Genomic DNA, 20,319 nt, shown 5'->3' on the forward strand with positions numbered 1-20,319 from the left:
AACTCGAGTCCCCACCAGACTCTCATTAGCGATCTATTTCTGTGGCGGAGAATATCTCTGATTTCGCGCATAACGCTTGTCCGCCGTATATCCGCGATATAGTCGGCAAGGGCTCGAGGAGATCGAATTTTGACCGGCACAAATGAAATCGTGTCGAGGAAAAATGGCAGGGAGGCCATTACTAATCGATAGACAGCCACTGATAAATCATCCACGGTGAATGGAAAGCAAGTTGGTCGACATAAATCAACCGACGTTCCTCTTTACAGGGAGAGAGAAGAAGAGAGAGACTCTTCTCCTTGTTCGTGCGAGGAAAAGAAATCTCTCCTCGTTGGAGAGATAAAAAAGGAAGTAGCATCGAAACGGTTATTTCCTCGATCGTATACGGTTTTTCCTACCCTTCCAACGACGTATACGTAATCCAGTATCGAAGGGAGAGAAGAAGAGGAACGAATATCGATCGTGGTCGATTTATTCGAAGAAGGAGAAGAATCGAGGGATCTCTCCAAGGTCTCTCCAAGCCTCGATGAATCAGAATTTCAGGGGGGAGGGGTGTGTCCATCCCCCAAAGAAAAAAGGAAACGCGATACGGTAGATATCACGGTCGCAACAACAATCTGCCCCTTCTCTCTCCGTAAACTCTCGATTTACGAGGATCCGCTCGTTTGGGCCGATTCACGAGAGAAAAAGGGTTCACCCACGGCTGGTGTGTCGCGAGTGCGATAGTATTCGTGCGGACAGATCTCCCTCCCCATCCCATCCCACACCCATCTCCGCCTCGAGGTGTGTAGCGAAAGACGGTGGAAGAGGAAAGAGCGTGGGCGAGCAGAGGGTGGTTCTATCGATTATCGACTAGAGCCGGAAAAAGAGCACGGCTTGATGGATTCAAACACGGCCTACCACTTTTCCCGACTACTTGAAACCACACCCTACCTCGGCCACTGTTGGAGAGTCGTTAAAATGGAACGGTATCGAGTGTGTGCAGCGCGGAGGAAGAAGCGAGAGAAAAATTTCCGTGAAACTCGAATCGTAACGCGACACCGGGCCACGGCCCGTCCTTATTACGTTCCACGAGCGTCAAATTTTACCCGCGCCTCTCTACGAGACGTCTCTCTTCCCTTTCCTTTTTTTTTCACCATTTCCCTCCAAGGAAAAGCATTCCAAGACGCGCAAACTTCTCTTCCCCGCGGAACAGACGGAGGAGATCGATCGGCGGAAACTATATCCCTTGCTCTCCGTTTCCCTCGACGAGCCAGTAATCCGCCGAATCGACCGAGGATCTTGGAACACGTAATCGTCCGCTGTGCGCGTCCAACCGGTGGGATTGGTCGAAACGCATGAATGATGGCAGAGCGCATCTCGGCCGGCCACGGTTTACTTTTAATCGATTTCACAGGGAGCGCGACGCCGCGTATTGTTACATCGGAAAGCTGGTATCAGACACGCGCGTCTAATCCATTCCATCAACTACGATCGATCGGGAATAATTCGTCGGTTAATTCGAATCCCGATCGGCTCTCCCTCGGCTCGAGATGGCGGTGATTCGACTGCAATCGCGGCTTCCATCCATCCCGTCGTGTCACGAGACACGTTTCGCGGCACTGGAACGATTCGCGTGACTGATCGTAATTGAATCTTATCGCTGGAAGACGCGTGCCGCGCACACGTCTGCATTATAACAACGGCCGCCCGACAACGCGATAATTAGGCGCGATCCAAATTCCAACGAGGTGCGTGCATTTTGCGGAGGAGTAACGAGGGAGGAAGGCGACGTCCCGCGAGAGGAGGATCCGTCGCGTTGGAAAAACGTCGGGCAAAATAGGGAGCGCCGTGTGGAAATTCATTATCGGCCGTGTAATAAATTTGCGCGCGTCAGAAGGCAACCTCGTTGCTCGGTTTTCATTAATTCGAGGGAGAGGGAGAACTCCTCGTTTATCCCATCTCCGCAACAATTTATCGCGGATGTTTCGAGCCCGCGATGAACGAACGAACGGGTTCTAAAATAACGGCCGAGCCAATCTTCTCTAATTATCTTGCTTACCTACGAGGAGAAGTCGGAGCGCCAATCATTTCTCGGCCGTGACGCGCACCGATTGTGCGCGCTCTCTACTCTCCACTCGAGAATGTCTCGATATCCATGCGGTTTGTGCGCGCATCCGTGTGGGCGGATACGTGTGTACGTCGAAACGATGATCCATCTTGATCGCATACGGCATACGGCATGGGCCGATTCGAAATTATACCACGTACGTATAACTACTTGAGCTGATTTCGAAATTGGCATTTCGACTTGGAACGATATATTACGGGCTAAGTGAAACGTTAAGATGACTAATAAGTTTGCGAAAATATACGAGTGCCTAATTTTATTACAATATGTAATATCCGTATAATTTTATACAATTTAGAATATTGTTTATTTTTCTCTTATTACCTAATAACTTGCTTAAAAATTTTCATTTTTTTTGGACAGTTATCAATTCAAGTAGAACAAGTAACAGAAGTAATTGATTTCCTTCCTAGAGAAAAATAATAAGAGAGAGCGAGAGACAGATACAATTGATATTATTATCAATTTAAAATTATCGTGATTAGATTTCACTCCCATAGAGAAAATGAATACACGAATATGATGAAGATATTTTATAGAAAAAAGAAAAAAAAATCAAAACTAGAAGGAAATTAAATTTTTCACTCGATTAATTGCGCTCGAATGCCCGCGAAAGAGCATCGAATTACGCTGTCCGACTCCGAGACGATCTTCCCTTCTCGTCGAGTGGAAATAATGGATTATCAATTATAGTATCTCATATTCTGCTATTTACAAAGCCACTATTATAGGTAGCAAGATCGTAAAATCGGTCAGGCGTTAAAGTTTACGCGTTCGAGGGGCGAAACGCGTAACCTGAGATATATTAGGGAAGATAAGAAGCCTCGACTCTCGTTCAATTCGATGTCAATTCGAAACTTTTTTAAAATTGTATATGCAACGACGAGCTGTCGTCTTTTCCAATCCGTCAACTTGTTCGCCAAGTTTGTTCTCTTTTTCAGAAATAACAAAATTCTTCTTCATGGACCAACAGTCCATAAATTTTACGGACATTATTAGAGTAGAAATATATTTTTTTCGCCATGTTCTTTTACGTAGAAAACATGTAAGATCCGAGATTTATCCCGCAGAAATTTTTCTTTCAAGATAAATACGTGGATGTATGCAACAAGGAAAACGTGAAAAGATTAATAAAAAGATTATGTAATTGTAAATACAATATGCATTCCATAAATAACGTGTAACGCGAATGAATAATTATCGCTGACCGACCGATTATAAAAAAAAAAAAAATTCATAAAAATTCAACGGTGATTTATTAAAGTCAATATAATTTAACGCTTTAATCGCTGCATCGTTCACACGCGTATTTATGTACATTTTTCTATTATTAATTCGAACAATCGTTTATCGTTTCGTATAATTTCCCCAAGATATATATACACAGAAATACGCTTTTGTAAAAAAAAAAGAAAAAAAAGGATCGCGTTATAAGTTTCTCGGATAAAAGAAACTCGACCATCAGGAAGTATCTTTATAAGTGGAAAACAAGTGGGAATAAAGGAAGCAGAAGAGCCTAACGTCGAAGGAAGACTTCCCCTCCTTCCCTATCTGCCCCAAACATTCTTAAAGTGTTCCCGAAGTCCGTCCTCAAAAGTTCGATTCTTCGAAAGTCCGCAAGAGAAGAATGCTCTCTCTCCTTCGCGATACCTTCATGCGCCTTTTTAAATCGCAATCGACCTCGACAGTCGATTTTCAGCGGAAAACTCGCAAACCATGTACGAAACCATTTCCAATTCCGTCCCATCTTGCCACGAAAGAAACAATTATTCCATGCGGTGTTGAATCTCGAAGTTCCACGCGACAAGTTCCTCTTTTACTCCAAGGAGGGAGAGTTTAAAGAGGAAAGAGGGAGCAGGTCTCTTTCATCCTGGATTACCACGGTCCACGATGGAAAATTGCGCAAAGATCGGGCCAAACAGAAACGCCAAACGCGGAGAGGCGGTTAAACGCAAGCCAAGCTCGGTAACGGTTCGTATAGTCGAGTGCTGTATAAGTTTCTCGATCGTGCTCGAGCAACTCTAGAACGAGCATTGAAACGGGCCGATAAGGTTACATTGTAACCGGATCGCGTTCGTGGATTTCTATTTAAATCGTGGAAAATGTTCCCCTCCTGGAGCTGGTTAAAAAGCTCGCCGAGACAAGAACGACGCGAGAGAAAAAATTGGGGAGGGGAATACGAAAGTTTGGAAACGCAGCAACATAATGCCGAACCAGGAAAACGGGTAATTCAATTTTCAATAGCGAAAGTTACTTCGGTTGTTATCGCGTTTCCCTTTATCTTTCAAGTTTTATGCATAACATCTAATTGCCGTCGTTTAATTGTTTCCTCCAGATATAGAAGGGGAATCTCGTTTTTGTGAAAAAAGGAAAAGAACGTAACTGAAAGATTTTTCTCGTTTTTGCCCGTACGATGAACCCCAACTCGAGACAAATTAAACAACGCGTAATCTTGATTCGCATTGATAACGATGATATTCCTATACGATCTTCGTACGTGGCGGTACGTCGATTCCATTAACGACATTGGCTTTTTATTATCTCTTCATATCGTGTTATATTTACATTGGCTCCCACTCGAACAAAAGAAATAAATAAACAGAGACGAATGCCTCTCGTAAATCACGTTAATCTCCGAGTGAATTGAACTTCGAGAAACCGCGTTGCCGGGAGATTAAGAGAAATGCCAACGTCAACACGGTTTGTACAATGAACGTGTGAACCGCTATGCTGCTTCTTTTGCGGACCATTCAACGATATTCGACGATGATGGAAACGCAATTGAAACCATAGAAGAAGCTTCGACTTCGAGATTTATCTTCCGATTTATTCATCCGAAGAGAATGGAAGGAATCTACTACGAACGTTTGGGAGAAGACAGGCGCTTTAATCCCTGAAACACGCCGAAACTCGAGAGAATTGTTGTTTTTTCCACCAGATTTTAAAACAATGCTGGATAATAAATTGAAAAATATCAGGGGATATGTTAAAAATCGAAAATCGAGGTTTTAAGGGCAGAGCGTAAATGCAATAATTGAAACGATGTTCCAATATTCGCAGAAATTTTTAACAGCCTCGAAAACGCGCGTTTATCCTCCCTTTCCGACTTTCCAACATTTTCCATTGTGCGTAAATAGAGATCCGACGGAAAATTGTCCGTGGAAAAATCGACGCGTGTCACGCGTGGCCTAACCGACGTTCGTTCAATTCCATTACCTAGAGTTTACCGATCGATCGATTCGCGTGCACAGCGATTAATTCCGGCAAAATATAAACTGTCCAGACCAGGACGCGGGACGAATAAACTGATTATTTGGGAATAAAAAAAGTTGCTCGTTAAACGGTGTCATTTGCTGCAGGAATGCTAATTCCTTGCTAATTCGAAAATGTGTGGGAAAAACTTGACTTTACAAAATGTCGAATTGAGAATGCGCTATTGGAAAACAAATCTCGACTAAAAATTTGTATCGTGAGTATTTTGGTGAAATTTGATGAAATTGGAACAAAAGTTTCGTGCTAATGTAAATAATTTTAAATGGCAAGTAATCGAGTAATCTTACGATTGTTTTAAATAAGAAATTTTACTTCAGGAACATTGGAGGAGAAGGCAAAGTGAGAGATAATGAAATTCCTACTAAAACATAATGGCTTTCCAAACCATCGTTAAAAACGATTCCCCATAAAATTACAATCCATAGATTAACGCAACGAACGAAGGACTATCACTTGGAATCCCTTTCGCAATTCCTCGAGCTCGACGCTTCCAACACGCCTCCTCCAGTTTTCACCCGGAAAACTTAACATATCCGAACGAGAGACGGAGAACGAAGCGCAACGGGAGACCACACGACTTGGAAGTTTCGTTAGTTGGAGTGAATGCATAAGAAATGGCAATCCGAGAGGGCACCTTTCTCCCCCTCGGAAAATGGAGAAGTAGGTCGTGGACATTGGAACACGTGAGCCGCTTATATCGGCTTGCACGAAAACCTCTTGCCACCGCGTATGGGAATATAATTCCGGTTTCGTGTCACTCCGTGGCACGAAGAAGAGGATATAAACCGGCTATCTCGGCTCGAGCTTCGTTTCGCGTTGCGAAATTATAGCAAGGGGGAGGGGGGGCGAATTGAACGTTGCCGAGAAACGAGTTTAATGACTCGGCTGAGTGATACCTTAAACGTGACGTAACTTAACGCATGGGAAAACGTGCACATGGCGGCGCCTGGAATCTCGCAATAACGAATAAGACGATTCCCCCTGTTGTTGTTCCCCCGTTTTACGAACTTGCGGCTTGTAAACGCCTGGCCTGCTCGCGAAATAACTTTTTCTTCGCGCGTGATAAATGGACGCGAGTGCGTGAAATTTGACGCGATCCCCATCGACAAATTTCTATTTAGTCAAGTGGCGGTTAGACCGAGCCACCGGCCAATTAAAATATTTTCGTTGGAGAAACTCCGATGAGGTATCGGTGACGCGAGAACAGCAAACACGGGCGTATAAATTCGACGAGGTACAGACATTCTAAAATAACACCTATCCCGGCGCTGCAAGTTATATAGCCGGGTATTTGAAATAAAAGCACGGTATGGAAAGGGGAAGGGGGAAAGTCGAGCGAAAACACGAGAATGGCTAATACCGTTCGTACGGGATGGCGAAGGTGTTAATCTTAATCCGCTGACTCTAACGTGGACCAAGTGGATAAATTATCGCTGGAATTAAAGCGAGCGCGAAAATTCATGGTTATGTATAGTGGCTGACAGTGCATTTCAGCCTATTCAATGTACATAATATGGGATATATTCGCTTCAATATAATTTTACTACCTTCTTCGCGACATACAGCGAGCCAGTAAAATTGATCGAGCATCGAAGATTTCTTCTTCCGAATGCATGAATTTTTAGCATGAAATGGCTTGAAGAGAGAGAAAGAGAAAAGAAAGAAAGGGAAAATAAGAGTTGGAGAGGCTAATTCGAATGCGAATTTAAGTCGAAAATAATCTCGAAACTCTTTGAAAAATCTCGGCTAAACTTCCTAAATATGAACGCGTATAAATTTGTTTGACTTGTTTGAATTCGACGTTGCTTTATCAGCACGGCTGCCGCACGATACTCCAATTTAGAAACTCGCTATATCACGAAACTTACTACACCACGCGCGGAAAAGTTAGCAACGTGTGCAATCTCGTTCGTGAAATTCGTATTCGTATCGTGTACACATCGCATCGTGAGCCGGATGATTGATGGTGTCGTTCTTTTGAGCGAAAATCTGGCACCGACTTATTCCGTATACGTGCCTTCAAAATTTGTCACCGCGCGAACACTCGCTTCGCGACCGTGAACTCGCGTCAACTCTAAACAGAGAGAGAGAGAGAGAGAAAAATTCTCGAAACGAAGGTTGCGTATCCCCCCAACTTGATTCACTCCACTCACGCCAGTCGATTTCCAGCGCGTAACGGGCTTAACGCGCGAGAGTCGGCCAAATACCGGGCGTTTAACTAAATTCCGAGTAAATACGATGATGCATCGGCTTATTCATCCTAATTGCGCCCAAAATACGAGGCGGGCACGCCGAGCAATTCCAACTGCGCGATTGAGGAAACGGCGCAAGTGTGCGACGGGCTTAAAGCCGCGTTACACGCCAATAAATTCTCCATGTTACGATGACGAACATTAGTTGGATAAGTTGCTCAAAAGCGGTGACTTATTTTCTTTTGTACGAAACGAGGCTCTCTATGACCGACATCAATTATTAAATAGAACAAAGTGTTGCGGTTAGAAATATCTGCAGAGAAAACAGAATTATTTATAGAGAAATTCACGGAGGCTGATAAACACGATGTTTGTCAGTTTCGTCCGCGCGTCCGCCCGCGAATTATCGTGCAACGATTTGCATATCGCGCGTTAACCACAACAATGCAAGAATTGAAACTCCTTTGACGTTGCCTCCTACCTTGACGAATATATCCACGCGATAATCGTTATAATATTCTAACGTTTAATTCGTAGGCGCGAAGAAGGTTTTTTTTTAATTAAAAACGTTCTATTTTCTTTCTCTTTCTTTTTTTTCCTTTTCTTCTCTTTCTTCCAAGAATTTAACAGCGAATAATACGCTCGACGAAATATGAGGAAACAAAAATCCTCTCCGAACTTTCTTCGGATTCGTATTCAACCGGGATTGCTAAAAAAAAAAAGGGAAAGAAAAGAGAAGAAAAGAAAAGAAAAAAGCGAGCACCGTGGAAAAAATAGAAAGCACAACCGGGGGGGGATTAAGAAACTTCATTTCACTCGGAATGTTGTTTTCCCCTCGGGAGGAAGTTTTTAATCAAATTACTAAATCGAAAGCACGCGTAGGAGAGTAGCATTCGAATCTCCCGACGAGTATCTCTCGAGAGTATCCTTCTCCGTTTCCGTGTTACGTGTCATTAAATCACGCGATTGTGAATCACGGGGGAAAGGGTGATTCGAAACGAAGAGAAACGTTCCATCCACGTTCGTTCGCCTCGAGGTTGAGGTGCGTATGAATCGACGTCTACATCTCTCGTGATCGGAACTTGGATTGGCCCGCGGATCTCGAAACGAGTCGGGGGAGGGCGTCGAGTAATTAAAATAGAGCCGATCTGCCTCTGTCAAAAGTTAAACGCGAAAACGACGCGGTGGTGAGAAGAGAAACGGCGAAGAGGCGGACGAAAAAGAAAACGACGAGAGTGCGTCGCCTGGCGTAAAAGGCTTCGGTTTAGAGGTCTCTTTAATTAGTGCGTCTGTCGTGAAGATAACGAGAAAAACGAAAAAGAGGTAGAGAGGAGGGGGGAGAAGAGAGAGAGAAAAAAGAAAACAAGCATCGTGACCGGAGAGCTATGCGAAGACTCGTAAATGGATGGAGTGCGAACAATGCCAGATCGCACAGGCATCGACCATTCGTGAGACAGAAACAGCGACAGGGCTCATCTATTATTGGCGCAAAACAGAAATAAAATGCAGTGCGACGGCCTGCGAAACGTATGGTGCTCACATTGTGCCAACAACTTTTGTCTCGCCTTTCGTTTTCAATATTTTTTCCCCCGCGCACCTTCCCTTCACGCCTCCCCGCACTTGACCTCTTCCCCACCCACCCATCATCCTATTGACCAATTGGAACGCGATTTTATCTATTTTATCGCGACATATAACACGGCAAAGCGATTGTCCAGCGCGGCTCGTGTCAAGAGTGTCTCGTTGAACCGACGTCTTGTCGCTTGCTCGTCCTTTTGATTTCGGTATCAGCCAACGCTCGCGTTTACAAACATCCGAAAATGCATCGAGGATGAATCACGGAGGAGACGAAGCATCGAGCATTTGTTTTTAATTTCGTTCCATTTTAACAAGGGCGCTTGAGCGCTTTCGATTTTCAAGCGATTTCCGTGTTGTGGAAGAAGTCGTAAAAAAAGGTGAATTTTGACAGATAAGAATTAGAAAGAAGAAAAAAGAAAAAAGATCAACATCAAGGAGAATATACTAATACTTAATCCTGCGTTATTCTATGTTATAAAATTATCTAAATTTTTTTTTAGCGATGCATAATCCATCCAGAGATACGATACGCTAAAATCATTTTAATGAAAAAAATGATCATGCCGTTTAAATTATGATACAACAATTTAATTTATATCTCTGGACAAACTGTGCGCAAAGATAGTTTTGAAAACTTACCACAGTGATGGGGTAGACCGGGTTAATGATTGTGAACAGGAGAACGTGGTTTGGTTTATTATTGTCTTCTCTGGAAAAAAAAGGAACAAAAATATAATAACGTGCGATCTAGTTTCACGCGTGTTTCACTTATCGTTAAAAACCAACAATGCTACGGCAATTTTTCCTTACGATAAACTCGCTGAATAACGGCAACGATTTAATCGTTGGAAAACGTTAAATCTCCCTCCTCGTTGTCCTCGCCGCGCCACGCGAGCACTTTACGAGTCACGAATAGTGAAAAATTTTCGCAAATTTTTCAGGTAATCGTGGTAGCAGGGAAACGACGCGTTGAATTGCAAGGTGAGATTACATCGGCCGGTGCACAGTTGGCGAAATTTTTTTTATTAAATCAGAGCTCGCGCGACCGGGTTCACGGGGCAGGGATATATTCGATTATCCGGGAAGAAGGAAACGAAGGAAAAATCACACAGTCCGGTAATTTCCTTCCGAGATTCGAACGATACAACGAAAGGGGGAAACGAGTATTGATGGATAGCCTCGGCTATACATTTTTCATACCCGACGTACATACCCCCCTTCTCCCCTCTCCTCCTTTCTGGCCCCTCTTTGCAATCAATTGGAAATTCAACTGCCTACCCATTTTTCCGCAAGAAGAAAAAAGGAAGAGAGGGATACCCCTGGAATACTCTTGGTTCTGCAATTCAAAGTGGCCAATTCTCCGTTGGCGAATCTGTTGCTTCTACTCTAAATGATTAAACTTTGTGCCTCGAGAACCTCCAGCTCGAACGCAAATGAAGAAAAGGAAGGAGGAGAGGGGGGGAAAAAAAGAAGAAAAAAAAAGGAAAAACTTCTTAGTTCACCGGTCGAATAGAGGATATTCTCGTCCGTCGATCCGTCCCCTCCTCCTTCGTAACTAAAATACTTTTTAGCCTCGAAGAACGCTCCAAGGAGTATGGAAATGTACCGAGAGCTTTGTTTGCGCGATTAAAACGGCAAAGTATCGACGTATCTCTTTACATGTACCGATCGTTAAAACACTCGAGCGTATCGGGACGATTGTTGCTCGCCGCGAGACAATTAACTTGGCCGATTAAAAGAAGCGTGCGAGCGACAAAGAAGAGGAATTGGCCGAGTGATAACGGCCAAGTGATCGCGCCCCGATGGGTATAACGTGGAAATTAATTAAAACGTTGCAGACGGTCGCCGAAAATTTCGCGCCGATCCGAAATACCGTCTCGGGCCAAGTCTAATAATAAGAAGTTTAACTCGAGCGTTAAATCCGTGATTCAGAGTGGCAAGAATTTGATATCAATTCCGATATTCCTCTCTCTATGGAATTCGCCGTGTCTTTCATCCACGGGATGCTTCAACGGGGGGAACGAATGCATTTTGACGTCAACGCAAATCCGTTTTTAAATCAACGTGACTCCGGGTGAATCACGAAGCTGATTGCGAAACTTTCGTCGAAATAATATTTTAAACTGTTTTCTTCGCTTCGAGCTCTTATTCGAGTATGAATCAGCTGATCGTGTTTCGTTATCGTCTCCGTATCATCGATTAATATACCGTATCAACGGTATACGGAATAAAGTAGATACGAGGGTTATTATTATAAAAGGGCCTCATTGTCGAACGAAGCGAGTTAGTTACGCGAGTCAATGGGTCAACGCAACGCGAACATTATAAGATCAATTGTTGAACGAGGACAAGAGGGACGAGTCTTCGCGTATATCGATATTCTGATTAATATAATGCTCAAAATAATAATCGTATAAACATCGAGCGTCATTTTGATTTTTATATCGAAAAACTGCAAATTTTCCGAGGATAATTCATATTTCTTTTATACGTATACGTACCTTTTACGTCGCGGTTCGTCTCCGTACCCGCCATACTCGTGATTCTGAAACAAACACGGACACAACGTAATTAATAAAATCCACAACTTAGTGATAATAAAGATATACATAAGAGCAAATAATTTTTTTTTACCAAATTGATTCGCGACACATATTTACAATTTTCAGTATAAAAAAAAGTCTCTTTTTTTGGATTTCACTCTTATAATATAAAACAAGATTTGAAAAGAATACGAAATATATTCGGAGATATATTCACGATGGTAAAAGTGTTTCTCGCAAAAGCAACGTTTATCCTGAATATCCCGTTTTCCGGTAATAAAATAAAATTTAAAAAAAAAAGAAAGCCGTTCACGTTCGAGTTAAAACGAGAATATTTCCCTCTCGAAACATACCCCTTTTCCTTATTCAGACGTCTCCCATCCGACATAAGCACTCGAAAGTAGAAAATACAAAGTACGATATGGAGACGTAAAAGGGAGAGGAAAAAGGAATTTCGCATCGAAAATTGTGCGATATCTGCGATTCAAAAATTAGTGACCATTCACACTCGACGAGCTTTCGATTCTCGCGCCGCTCTATACGCGTATCGTGCACGGCCGAATCGATTGCATAAGAGAAATTCACGTTGCGATTTTGGCTGAATTTCGATGGCGATGTCAGCGGGGATGCGTACTCGGGCAAATCTATTAATACACGTTCACGCGTCTTTTTACGACAGCACCCAAAGCGACGGAAATAGTGCAGCGAGATACTTTAGGGGCGGTGGATATCGTAGGTAAACCCTTAAAGCGTACGCGGAATATCGTTTCAATCGATTATCGGGAAATAACAGGCCTAACGGTTGACGGTTTCAAGCACAATTTAAACGAAACTTGGAAACATTCGCGAGATATACGATGCAGATATATTTCGTGGAATAGAGTATTTTAAATAGCTAAAGTATAAGCGTGAATTTATCGTACAATGGAATCTCGAAACCTGCGAATAATGTGAGACAATATATATATATATATATACATTATATGATTCGAGAGATAGAGAGACGTGGGATGACTCAATTTTCCAATGAATGGGCCACGTGGTTCCGCGTTCTGAGAACTAACTTTAGACACGATTTCAATTTACTTTAATAGAATAAAAAAGAAATTTGACCGTGCGACGATGAATGAAAATTATAGCAAAATTTTCGTGTAACAGTGGATGATGATGGATGATAATGAACAAATTTTCGAATGGTCGAAAATACGATAACGATATCTTCAATGTTTGCCCGATAATAGAGTTACGAAACTAATTTATACGATCCACGCGTTTACCGAAGATGGAAACACCGTTTAATCATAATTCTAACGAAATTCTAGAAACGCGCTTACGTAAGCGCGTTTTAACCGAAAATAATTCAAAGATATCGAGGCGCTGGAAAAAATTCCAACACCTGGAAACACCTGGAATCGAAAAGACGAGAAGAGGCACGAGGCGAAAAGGGCGGATGTAATCGAATAACGAGTCCTCTGTTAGAAATTAACATTCGTTACTCGTCGCCAAAGCGGTACCAATTAACCGTTCTTTTATACCGAAAGCCGGCCTCTATAAAGGTCATTTAAATTTCAATTCGAGTTTCTCGGCGAATCGTTGTTTTGTCGGTCTATATTTAAAAGTAGTCGCGAATAGAGCCATGTCGATTTGAATTTCACAGCGACTCCTGCGCCAAAATTTTCCTTCCTTTTTTCGCAAAACCGATTACGATCGATTCGAATTTCCATCGAAATCCACCGGGAAGGAGAGTCTAGGAGATAATTTCCCGAGCTTTCCCAGATTAATTCGATGCGTGGAGAGATTCTGGCGCAATCTGTGCCAAAGTATTCGAAAAGTGAAACATTAAGAGAATAATCTCTCTCTCTTTCTCTATCTCTAATACGATTAACACTTCGATTCACAAGCCAGGCAAAAACGCATTTTCAAGGATTGCTCGAAAAAGGTTAAATTAGAGTCGACGAATGGAAATACACCGTGAAAATATCACGCGAATCGGCCTGATCTCTACTCGCTGTGAAACAAACTATCGATCCAACCTTGTGATAACGTTATTTAATCGCGACCCTCGCCGAGAGAGCGCTTCAAGTACGTCGAGAGCAGAGGTTCGAGCGAGCGGATCGAGCTGATTCGTTTCCAAATATTCTTGAAAAACAAGGAGAGCAAAGATGTAGAAAGAGTAGAGCGGGCAGATGTCCAAGTAAAATCTCGTTGAGAGAGAGAGAGAGGGAGGGAGAGGGAGGGAGGAAAAAAAGGAGGAAAAAGGAGGAAGCTAAGGAGAGGAAGACCGCGATCCAAGATTTCTGACGGCATGTCGCATAGTCGTATATACCGCATAGTATCGCCGTTACGAGGCACGGTGAATCCCACGTAGAATCTCTAATACGTTGTTATAAACATAACTCAACGTTGGCTGTACGCCAACCACGTGGTTTCACGCTCAATGGATCACGCTGACCGCCCGAAAAAAATATCACCGTCAACGCCCCTCGTTCCTGATAAATTTTCGCGTATCGCGATAGAATGAGCGGGATCTCGCGTAGCCTCGACGATTCGCGTCACTTCGTTCCCGGAATTAACGACGAGATCGGATTGCTCGCCAAACGAGCGAACGATGGCGCGATAGAATTCAATGTTTTTCACCCGATTGTCTAAATCGAAATCAAAATTTTATACTTTTATGGAAATTCAATTGATTCGAGAATAGACTAGACGCATATTACGTGAAGTATAAATATATTCACAATATCGAGAATTTTTTTTCTTGCTTATCCAGAAGATCATTCGTGTTATTGCTGTTCAAAAAAAAAAAAAAGGAAAAAGAATTGATCGAAATATAGAAAAATACTGGTCCATGCGCGAATTCGATAATTTATATACGTTTAAGATCGATAAATAAAGATGGTGGTTAAGTGAGAATCGTTAGAAAAGAGTAAAATGAAAACAAGGTGAGGGTGTCGTAGATCGTGTTGGAGTCAAGGGAAAGTCGATTGGCCGGCTGCCAGCCACGTGCTGATAAAGAGATTAACCGCAAGAACAATGCTTATGTTCCGTAATGACTTAGTTTCTACATGGGGACCAACTTTCTCGAGATCTATTTTCCCCTTCCCCTTCCGAAACAGTACAACGACGAAACAGAAAGCGCGCCTTATTTCCAAGCTCCGCCTCGAGTTTCTTATCGTTCGTTACTCTCGGCCACGCCAAGGTTATGTTCTTACGAGCCATTAATTTCCACCGTAATTCCCCCAAACCTTCCACTTTGAGAGAACGTATTACCCCCATTTTTCGATGGCGCAAAAAGATGGCTGGGAAAAAGTTTTCATCCGCTCTTCAACGGTACGAGAAATTCCTCGAGCAACATTCCTTTCTCGAGCGGTGGAAGGAATTTCGCGAACCCCGTCTCCCCTTCCTTTTTATATTTTACATTCAACGATGATTTGACGAAATTAAGAGGAGGCGCCCCCCAAAAGTATCGCCCCCTTAGCAATCCCGGCCAAGAATGGCTGCGTGCAAGCACGAGCCTGTGTTAATTCATCGCGAACGAGATAATTGGGCCGCCGCAGAGATTCCTCTACGGAGAGGTGGAAAGGGTTATGCACAGGTGCGCATGGAAACTAGCTTCGAGGATCGCTTTAACATTTAATGTCCTTTGCCTATGAATTTTCCAAGGGATCGCATGCACCGGCTTAAATCCTGTTTACGCGATCCACTTAATTGCGTTACAGTCTCCCTACAGTCGCGTGTTCAGACACGTGGGTCGGATCGCCTGGCAAGCCAAAAGGTACCAATAGAGCGGAGGCTAATCTCGTCGCTTTGGATTAGTCGTGTTGCAAACGTGGTTAATAAAATTTGCCGGATCCGATCCGCTTTCGATCGGACATCGAACGTTCCTCGTTGTCGGCGACGAATAAAAAGAAGAAGAAGAAGAAGGAGGGGGAATAGGAAATGCGTTCCGCTGCAATCGGGGGTATGAATGGATATTAAAATGGTGGAAGAAGTGGAGAAGATGAAGGAAGAAGATGGAATTTTTTTGCATGGGAAAAATTATAATATCGACACGGTACTCGGTGATACCGAGGAATCTCGAGAAATTATTCGCTGCACGTGGCCGAGTATTAATACCCTATGCGAATATCGTTGGAGGGAAGAAATTCAGTGGCTCGTTCGATACTTTCTAATATCTTCGAGCGATTAGGCGGCAACGAAGCTAGGTGATTGGCACAACTTTTTCGGCGACCTCCTTTCGAGGCAAGGCTGGACGACAGGTTCGAAAGAGAGCGGTACACGTGAGGAAAATCGACAAAGTTCGAATACAGGGAACTCTCCTATTGGCTCGATCAAAGTTTTGGACGATAAAATATTAATACCATAAACCAAACTATTAGGGACGGTATTAGACCACACAGTCTATTACAGATATAATCGTGGCCAGTCAATGTACCAAGATCCTAAATCATTGTCGGCGTGGCAGAACCTTTTCGTTCCGACCAATTGAACGTGAACGTAATTATTAGAGCAGAACAATGCGCGCCGCCAACACGCTGCGCGGTCAGCTTCGTTCGGTGCGTTTTCAACGAATGCAAAACAAGCACAGGTTCGATATTAAGAGGAAGCATTATTCGGTGAACAACATTCCCCGGTTGAACTCTCTGATTCGTACGCGAGGAATGCGACACGGAAGTCTTTCGCGCCGATCGACTACGATTTTTCAGCTATGCACATATCTCCCTTCTTCGTGATAAAACAAGGAAAATCGAAATTGCGTAAAAATACTCCACTTCGCGGAGGAATTTCGCGGCTCGAATCGTATACTTGTCAACGCGCAAACTTTTCCTTCTGGACCAAGTTTTAAAACAGTGGTGTAAAAATAAAACGAAATAAAATCGCGCGGTGACGAGTTCGATTGATAAATATACAATTATCCTTTATAAACTCGCGCAACAGCTTTACGATTCTGGACAGACCGAATATATTTCATTGGAAGTAATCTTTGAAACTCGCTGTACAAATAAACGATCAGCGAACAAATCATAAATCATAATCTAACGTCGCGTCTCATATTTTACACTTAATCGTAAAGTCGGTTTGCTAATCGGGTAATCGATCTCTTTAAGAAGGTCTATTGAGGAGTCAATCTGGCAAGAATTCTTCGGCCGATAATTAAGAGAATTTCTACGAGAATTTCAAATCGGAAGTGGCGGTCAATTTCTCATTTCGCTTGATTCGTGATTACCGCGTGGATTATCGTTTCTGTTTTGGTGGAGTTGAAGGCATCAGTCGTTGGACAACGTTGGCCTCAAATCCGAGCCTAAGACCAGATTTACATCAGCAAGGGGCGAAGACAGACGTACGATCATTAATCAAGAGAAGCACCGATGTATCGAGCACATGTGACCAACATGGAAACAACTATTTCACACGATTGCGAAACGCTTTCGAAACGCGGATGCGAAGAGAAATATATCGCCCAATTTGAACGAATTATCGAATTTCTGAATCAAAATTTTGCACCCCATTAAAACGAATTTTCCATAAAGAAAAATAATAAACGCGAATACCGTTTTAAGAATAAATTTCGGTTTCGAGAGTCAACAACATCGTACAATGTTAACACAGCACAAGTCAAACATTATATTTGTGAATTTCATAAAATACAGTCGACGGTAAGATATCCACCATTGTATCCATCTAAATATTTGCACAATCTAAAGTATCGACGGTGTAAAACGTAAGAAGGAATTCCCGCTACAATCGAATCTACATCTTCAAACAGAGAGCAGAGCGTGGAGCATTATATCATTTCCATATCAATCCGGTATGCGTCCGTGTTTTCGATTCGCGTCCGTCTGAAAATCTTAGGCCAGCCACGATCAATAATTGAACGTCGCGTTTCTACGTTTCGTATTTGCATAAACGAATGAGAACGAGAAGGGCTGAGGTTGGAAATCGGCGATACCTCCATCCATTATGCGGGAAATAATGGTCTCTCTTCATTATCTTTCCGTTTCCAACGAGTGGAACGAGTGGATCATTTTCAACGAAGAAGAATCCTATAATTCTGACAACGCGTCTCATTACAAACACGTAAAACTGCTGAAAATGGGAAATAAGAAGGGAAACTGGGAAACGTCGCGGGACCGTCAACCTCATACCTTTATCGACCAATATCTCTCTCTCTCTCTCTCTTTCTCTCTTTCTCGCGCGCGTTCCAATTTCATTTTGCACGCCTTACTAACTCCTCTACGACCTTAATCTTGTGCCGCTGTGAAATTTCACGCGAGTTTCCGCAACCGCTCGGCGTGCACGCGCGAGCATTCGTCAGAGCCGGTGTAAACACAAGCGATAACGAGGTGCTACTAGGTCGTATTGAGTTCAAGATTCGCCTCGATAAAGCTTCTGCATTAAGTAGAAAGTAACGAAGAGGGCGGGTTAATTTGTTGGTACCAAGTCTAACAAGGTGTAAGGTTGCTTATAGATCTAAGTGAATCGTTTCTTTCCTTTTCTCGGAAGAATTTTTCTAACTCCTTCCAACACGATATTAATAAAAATTCCGATGTTTTCTTGTGTTTATAGAATGGTAGAAAAGAACGTGGTGTATCTAGGATCTAAAATAATCCAATTTTGTTTGAACGAGAAGATTCCAAGTTTCGCCACACGTACATTTGCCGAGGGAACGTCTATCGGTAAACGATGAAGCTTCAATAAAGATTCTTAAAAAAAAAAAAAGCACACGATGTGTCTTTCTAATTGTTATATAGGTTGAAGCTTTCGTATGGAAGCTCGATAATTAAAAAAAATACAACGGGGCTAGGGCCAAAATGTGAAAAGGAATATATTGAAAATCGACATCCGTTTCCGAGGAGGAAAAGGAGAGGAAATAACGGATACGTATTCGTAAAATATAGCGTGATCATTTTTCGTCTATTTGGGCAAAAGTGGGAAATAAATTCGCATATCGTGCTTTCTGCGCGATTGAAATCTTTCGAAAAACTCTCTCTTCTCGTGGTTCCATTAGAATGGAATGCCGGTTAATTCGGATCATTGGCCCTATATGAAGGCAAAGCTGCTTTAAGACGAAACCACATCCAATGCTAATTGCAACGCAATACCGCGCAATTCCTCCGCTCCATGATTAGTATTCTCCATGCCCCGCACGGTACTTGGCAATTGTCTATTAATTATATCGAATCGATAGCCTCTCAGCAATCGACGTCAGTTAGTCATCGGAAGATTGGACAGTCGCCGTTCTAATTATTCCCGAACGAAGAACTCCTTCAACTTGATCGACAATAATCGACGATTGGCGGAGAGTTATCCAATCTCTGGAGGAATATCGAGGAAGAAAAGGGACATCTGGATAATTCCTGAGACGATTATCTCGCAGACACTGATAGCATAACGGAGGCGGGTAAGTAAGCTTTCACGAAGGAACCGTGAATTCCTTGGGGCGATTGATATTTCTCCCTCTATGTCACGAAGAAACCGACAAATTTGCCGCCTCGAGCAAATAATCACGCATCCCAGGATCGTGGATGGGACCAATAAATTTCCCCGGCTACGACTACTTTATCTCGACATCCTACTCGACATATTCGCTGTCGGAAATCGAATGAACGAATGAACGATGTCTCGCCGCTTCGTTCGTCTCGCAACGTTATCCGCATTCATAATTTTCTTCTTTTCGATGCGTCCACGAAATATTCCAAGGGGGACACGATACATCTTGCGTATTGCACGACACGAAATATATTCGACGTGAGGTTGAAAAGCATTGATATCGGAATAATAGGAGATCAAAGTGGATCATGTGATGCACAACGATATTATAACGTAAGGAGATTTTCTTTTTTTTTTCTGGATCAAGTATAAATAAAGAATGATATGCATTTATCCGCACAAAGGATTGACTCACCGTCGAAAATCGTCTGTTTCCAAGCCAGTATCGGAACTATTATCGCGAGATTGCGCAATAACGTCTTTTGACAGCTCTGCTCCACAAAGAAATTTCACGCTAACGAGAACCAGCCTTTATTTCGGTACACGGTTATTTCGGGACACGGATACAGTGGCGAATAAACGTAGAATAGGAGAAAAAGTACGTACGTGCATTCGTTCTTTCTGGAAATCAAGCTATCTGCGAGACAAACGATTCTCATATTGGTCATCTCGATAAGATAGAACTATCGGTTACCAAGGGATAATCTCGGAATACGGAAGAACAGAAATTGTTCGATCCGTCGGAGCACCAGAAGGGGCCAGAAGGAATTTATAAATTCGCGACTCGAGGAAGACAATTTGTAAAACAGGCTGGTTTCAAAAAACATTGACATTCCACCGGTGGTGGAATGACTCGTGTCCGATTGTTCCGCAAAAAGCCACTCCAATTAAATTAAAATATCGCAATTTTACGAACAGGATTTTAATCTTCGAATACGGGACGCAGAAATTAAATTTCATTTACGGTAGGAGTAGTAATCATCGCACGAGCGAAAATAATGCGATGACGAAAATTGCAACGCGTCTGAACAATGGCCTTTTCAGCATTATTACGACGTATCGGGTGACGGTTTATTTTCGTGTAGCATGCGATAATCATGATTGATGAAACAATGATATTATGATCGATGAC

The 20,319-nt window shown here is 42.8% G+C and overlaps 1 protein-coding gene and 1 long non-coding RNA gene across 4 annotated transcripts in view; one reads left to right on the forward strand and one right to left on the reverse strand.

The window, feature by feature from the left end:
- Positions 1–20,319, reverse strand: part of LOC108002432 (heterogeneous nuclear ribonucleoprotein L-like) — a 164,852-nt gene that overhangs the window by 139,675 nt on the left and 4,858 nt on the right. For all 3 annotated transcript variants that reach the window (XM_062070859.1, XM_062070857.1, XM_062070858.1), the window contains exons 2-3: positions 11,655–11,698; positions 9,793–9,862 (exon numbers count right to left, since the gene is read on the reverse strand). In XM_062070859.1, coding sequence (XP_061926843.1) covers positions 9,793–9,862; positions 11,655–11,698 — 114 coding nt within the window. The remainder of the gene's footprint in view (positions 1–9,792; positions 9,863–11,654; positions 11,699–20,319) is intronic.
- Positions 8,447–9,903, forward strand: LOC133665644 (uncharacterized). Its single transcript, XR_009828773.1, has 2 exons — positions 8,447–9,530; positions 9,654–9,903. It is a non-coding gene; the product is annotated as an uncharacterized LOC133665644 (long non-coding RNA).

The sequence above is a fragment of the Apis cerana genome, linkage group LG1 (assembly GCF_029169275.1).
Source record: "Apis cerana isolate GH-2021 linkage group LG1, AcerK_1.0, whole genome shotgun sequence".
Lineage (NCBI taxonomy): Eukaryota > Metazoa > Arthropoda > Insecta > Hymenoptera > Apidae > Apis > Apis cerana.